Source organism: Nicotiana tabacum, chromosome 7 (genome assembly GCF_000715075.1).
Source record: "Nicotiana tabacum cultivar K326 chromosome 7, ASM71507v2, whole genome shotgun sequence".
NCBI lineage: Eukaryota > Viridiplantae > Streptophyta > Magnoliopsida > Solanales > Solanaceae > Nicotiana > Nicotiana tabacum.
Window position 1 is genome coordinate 25,464,063 of NC_134086.1, and position 6,060 is coordinate 25,470,122.

General features: G+C 35.8%; 1 protein-coding gene across 1 annotated transcript; it reads left to right on the forward strand.

The window, feature by feature from the left end:
• The first annotated feature begins 3,086 nt into the window (after positions 1-3,086).
• LOC107772549 (uncharacterized) lies at positions 3,087-5,061 on the forward strand. Its single transcript, XM_075218322.1, has 7 exons — positions 3,087-3,107; positions 3,172-3,245; positions 3,333-3,426; positions 3,524-3,660; positions 4,333-4,413; positions 4,499-4,604; positions 4,784-5,061. Exons 1-7 carry the CDS (start codon positions 3,087-3,089, stop codon positions 4,853-4,855), a joined length of 585 nt encoding a protein of 194 aa, XP_075074423.1. The 3' UTR covers positions 4,856-5,061.
• Positions 5,062-6,060: the final 999 nt, after the last annotated feature.

Consider the following 6,060-nt stretch of genomic DNA (forward strand, 5'->3'; position numbering starts at 1 on the left):
TATTAGAAGTTCTTTAATTTATAGTTTCTGCTGACATATATATATATATATATATATATATATATATATATATATATATATATATAAACTCACGCATAAGATATGTATGTTTGATGACCCGGTCAGTCGTCTCATGATTTTGTCTTTCGGGCTAACCAATACCCCAGCTCCGTTTTCCTCATTTCTGCTTCTTTATGCTTCGTTATCCGTGTTTTATGTGTTCGAGTTGATTGGTTTGTGTTTGATGTGGTTTTGGTAAGAAATGAGACACTTATAGCCTGTTTGGCCAAGCTGGAGAAATCAGCTTATTTTGAGAAGTGCTTTTGAAAAAAGTACTTTTGGAGAGAATCAGTTTGTGTTTGGCTAATCAGTCTGAAAAGCACTTTTGAGAAATAATTTGTGTTTGGCCAAGATTTTTAGAAAGTGCTTTTAAGTGTCAAATTACGAAAAAGGACATGAATAGATTTACTTAATAATTAATATTATAAGTAAATAAATAATATCAAAATTTTGTTATTACATGCAATAATTAAAAAAAATCATTTTATTTAAGTAAAATATGAAAATAAAATTAAAAAGTACTTAATTCTTTTAATATAAGTTAAATATATTAAAATTCCTTCAACAAATATAAAAGCATTCACCCCTAAAGACACTATATATTAGAAAGTTTTCTAAAAATAAGAAGAAATATTTATAAATTAATATCCTAAGTATTAGGTTTAAGGGTTATTTTGGTATATACTATATTTTGTTAAGGGTATTTTAGGTAAGAAGAAAAGCCAAAACTGCTTCTGCTTCTGCTTTTGGAAAGAAGCTACTTTTTTCTGCTTCTCTGAAACTGCTTCTGCTTCTTCCCAAAAGCACTTTTTTTCCCCAAATAAGCTTGGCCAAACACCTCAAATTAGGAAAAAAAAGTGCTTTTGGGAAAAAAGCACTTTTTTGTGTTGAGAAGCTTGGCCAAACAGGCTATTAGTCTCTTTTAAGAAGGCTTAAGTTGAAATAGTCAACCGGATGTTGACTTATGAGTTAGAGGGCTCGGATGTGAGTTATGATGGTTCGGTTAGCTTCGGGAGGTGATTTGTGACTTCAGAGCGCGATCAGAATGGGTTTTGGAGTTGTAGAGGAGATTTAGGCTTGAATTGGCGAAATTGATATTTTGGCAATTTCTGGTTGATAGGCGAGATTTTGATATAAGGGTCGGAATGGAATTCCGAGAGTTGCAGTAGCTTCATTGTGTCATTTGGGATGTGTGTGCAAAATTTTAGGTCATTCGGACGAGATTTGATAGACTTTTTGAGCGAAAGCATAATTTAAGAGTTCTTGGAGTTCTTAGGCTTGAATCCTATGTTAAATTGGTGATTTGATGTTGTTGTAAGTGTTCCGAAGTGTTGAACAAGTTTGAGCGATATTATGGGATGTAATGGTACAATTAGTTTGAAGTTTCGGGGGTCCCGGGTAGGTTTTGGAATGTTTTAGGCCGAAAATCATAGTTGTAGTAGGTCGAGGAGGGTTGCAGGCCTCGGAAACCACCCATGCGGTCCACACAAAAAGAAGTGCGGCCGCGGTATGTGCTGTGCAGACCGCACAAAATGGTGTGCGGCCGCGGTGGGGAACGATTCGTTGGTCCTACTTCGGTAGCTCATATCTTTTAATATACAAGGAATTTTGAGATTATTCAAAAACAAAAGTTGTAGCCCTTTGTGTCTAGTTTCGAGAAAGGTAAAGATATCGCAATTTGGACATCTGTGAAAAAGGTTATGGCCAAAATACTAAAGCCTTTGTGCTGCAGTTATTTTTGCGCGGACCACACTGGCTTGTGCGGACCGTGGTCGATTTGGTGTGGCCCGCGGAGGCTGAAATCTGAGGGGTACTCTATAAATATGAGATTTTGGGTTTTATTTAATATTTTGACCTAGAGATCTCGGATTTTGGCAATTTTTTGAAGGTTTTTTGAGAAATTCATCGGGGTAAGTGATTTTAACTCAGATTTGGCTAAAATACATGAATCTATCTCTAAATTAATCATTTAATTCGTGATTTGGGATGGAATTTGGGAAGAAAATTGTGAAACCTTTTAAAAATGTATAAGGATGATTTGAAGGACCAAATGGTATCGGAATTGGATAATTTTGGTATGGTTAGACTCATGAGGGTATGAGGATTCTGAAAATGTAAAATTTATCCAATTCCGAGACGTGGGCCCCAGGCTCGGGTTTTGGTAATTTCGGGAATCGTGCCCTTTGTTGATTGTTTTCGCTTGGGCTTTGTTTCCTTAGCATATTGTGACATATTCGTTCTGATTTTGGATAGATTCGACGCGCGTGGAGGCCAATTCTGAGGGGCAAATGCGTCGCGAGCTAGAGATTTAGCCGGTTCGAGGTGAGTAATGATTGTAAATGATGTCCTGAGGGTTTGAAAACCCCGGATTGCACATCGTAGTGCTATATTGAGGCAAGATACGCACTGGATGATGAGCGTGAGGTCTTTTACTACTGGGGATTGTGACTTGGTCCGTCCCGATTGATGATTTTACTGCGTATTTGACTGAAATTCATTTGTTATCATCATGATTTGGGATGATTGTCATATTTGGGCTTCGTGCCAACTATTTGAACCCTTCGGGGATTTTTATCATTGTTTCCTCACTGTTTGACTTATTATTTGAACTCAGTCCTGTTGATATCTACTGTTTTACAAACTCAGCTACTTTTACCCAGATTTGAAACTTAAATGATATTTCTACATCATATTTTGGGCTGAGAACTACTGTTTTACTAATGCCCAAGGGGCTTGTGATGAGTTTTGGACTGAGTGAGGCCGAGGGCCATATGTGAGGATATGCTGAGTGATATGAGGCCGATGGCCTGAGATACTTTATATGCCACAAGGTGGCTTGAGTGATGTGAGGCCGAGGTGGCTTGAGTGATGTGAGGTCGAGTGCCGAGTGATGTGAGGCCGAGTGCCGAGTGATGATGCCACGAGGTGGCTTGATATAGCGCTTGGGCCGTAAGGGGCCCCTCCGGAGTATGCACACCCACAGTGAGCGCGGGTACCCATTATGACCTTCAGGTATAGTACTTAAAATGTGTATGGAAGCTCAAAATGTTTGAGTTCAGAATTTCATTCTCGTTTTTCCATAATATTCAATTCAATGAAACTTTTTCACAGGATCAAATAACATTTCTCCTATGTGACTATCGCCAAATGCCAAATAAGGACAAATATGACAGGATTATATCATGGTGGGGTTTTATCAGTCTTCGTCTGGACATATTGTATTACATTACATGTCGAGCCAGTGTTAAAATTGTACTACTGATAATTTTCAGCGGGATGTTAGAACATGTTGGTCATGATTTCATGGGGGAATTCTTTTCTTGCTGTGAATCTGCACTGGCAGAAGACGGGCTTCTAGTTGTACAGGTAATGAATTAAAGTCATGACCCCTCAACACATTCCACTTTGTTCACTTTTCCCTTCAAATGTTTATGCTGATTTTCAAAGTGTTGGCTTTCCTTAGTTCATTTCAATACCAGACGAGAGGTATGACGAATACAGGCAGAGCTCAGACTTCATAAAAGAGTATATATTCCCAGGTGGATGCTTGCCTGCACTAAATCGAGTAACATCAGCTATGGCTGCAGCATCCAGACTATGGTAACAAAGATTTCATTTTGTGATTTTGCACTAGCATGCTGTCACATTTTGTTGATGTTGTTACTACTTGCGGCCAGTGCTTTTTTCATCTACTCTCTAGCCGAGGGTCTATAGGAAACAACCCTCTACCCTTCCAGGATAGAGGTAAAGTCTGCGTGCACACAAGGGCGAATGTAACACGTACATTACGGTTTCAAGTGAATTCATAATTTTCGATGCGGAGCATAAATTATGTGTAAAAATCTACTAAATTTGCAAAAAAATAGTAATCACTCTGTTTCAATTCAGATGACACACTTTCCTTATTAGTCCGTTCCAAAAAGAATGATATATTTCTACAAATGGAACTAATTCAACTTTAAACTCTTCATTTTACCCCTTAATGACAAACTTTTATAACCACACAAATGTCATGGTCCCACAAAGCTTTTACCCCTTAAGCTTTTAAGACCACACGTTTCAAAAGTCTTCTTTAAGAATATAATGGGTTCAATGCAAAAAATCTTAAAAGTTGAACGTATAAATTTTAAATCCTAAACTCGCCTCTGCGTATATATTGTCTTCCCCAGACCCCACTTGTGGGAACTCAATGGGATTGTTGTTGATGTTGTTGTTGTCATATTTTTAGAAGCATTTCTTTCTTAAAGCATTTGATAAATGATATAAATGCAGTGTAGTGCACCTGGAAGAGATAGGAATTCACTATTATCAGACGCTGAGATGTTGGCGAGAAAAATTCTTGAAAAATCAAAGGTAACAAGATCAACATAAGTCCAAAACGATTCTTTGTAGTCAGTTGTAAATGCTTATACTTGACTATTGATAACTTTATCACTAGCCAAATTCGAGCTTTGGGATTTGACGACAAGTTCATCAGGACATGGGAGTACTACTTTGACTACTGTGCTGCTGGATTCAAAACATGCACGCTAGGAGATTATCAGGTATATGCTGATAAATCTTTGGAGAACTTAAGCAGTCCAAGTAGAGACATTTTTATTTATTAAATTATGTCTTTAATAGTAAATACATGCATTTATCCATTTTTTTTAAAAAAATCTTGAAATTATCTAACTAAATCTGAGAAGTAAAACAACTTATAAAGGTTGCTTCTATCTTGTAGATTGTATTCTCAAGGCCAGGCAATGTTGCAGTTTTTGGTGATCCTTACAATGGTGTGCCTTCAGCTTATTAAAGTTTCTTTGTTTGTAATATTGGAACTTCCTTTTGGAAAATAAATTAATTAATTCATCAACACAAGAATCAAGCCAGATGTGTGTCAATGGTGTTGGGCTAGACTAGCATAAAGATACTCTTGACATGGTGTGCTTCAGCTAACTAGTTTCTGGGCATACGTTGCGCGTGTACCTCATGTCAATGAGTATTAATTTTTAATAGTCACATCAGTATTATTAATAAATGTGTGAAATGTGGACAAAATTAGCCATTTAATTAGAATTGTATGAATGCTTATATTTATTGTTATATACATGTATAACAATTTCAAAAGGCTAATATTTAAAGAATTTGAAGAATTTAGATAGGTATTCCATAAAAGAATGTGAAGAATTCAGATAGATATTCCATAGAAATGTTTTGAAAATTCTGAGAACGATTTTAAAATTTCAACACAAAATTATAATTTACATTTTGTACATAAACATTGAATAAATAGTTTAACCCCCCCCCCCCTCAAATACAGATTTGGAAACCAGAAAAATAATGCTATTCATCTGAATATTATCAATTGGGAAAAAGGAAACAAAGGAACAGTATTCCTTGAAATTCAAGGTAAAAATATAATCAAGAAAGTAATTAGGAAACATATGAATATTGCTAATAAATGGCATATGCAATATGAATCAAATCTTTCCGTAACCAGCAATTAAATAATTAGAATACAAAAATAATAATTTGAGAACATGCTAATTAATTCGAGGAAGGAACAATATTATATGATTAAAATGATACTTAAAATGATAAGACACAACAAGATATTTATCTTAATGCTTGCCAATTGGGTAACACATAATTTAATGTCGTTATATACAACAAAATCCAATCAAGAAATGATAGAAACCTAAAAATCTCTCCCACATAAAGGTGATGAACGGTAAAAGTAGCTATCATATAATCCCCCCTACAAGTCACATGAGAGAAATAAAAAGTTTTATTTTCCATGCATGTATTCTTTGATCCCAAGCATATATAGAAATAAACATGCAAATAAAATTATATGTATTCATTTTCTCCACTCTCAAGTTCAGAACCAAGGTGGTTTGGTTGTAGCTCGGTGTAACGACCCGGTTAATCGTTTTGACAGTTATATCCATGTTCTCCCATTTACTGCTCATTTTATTCTTATTAGTTGCTATGTGACTTGCTGGGATAGTTGGTTCG

Bases quoted from the DNA above. Each gene is read 5' to 3' on its own strand.
- LOC107772549 (XM_075218322.1), top strand. From the start codon at position 3,087: ATGTGTATGGAAGCTCAAAAT. The intron at 3,427-3,523 runs GTAATGAATTAA...GGCTTTCCTTAG, and splicing joins ACGGGCTTCTAGTTGTACAG to TTCATTTCAATACCAGACGA. The intron at 3,661-4,332 runs GTAACAAAGATT...ATATAAATGCAG, and splicing joins GCTGCAGCATCCAGACTATG to TGTAGTGCACCTGGAAGAGA.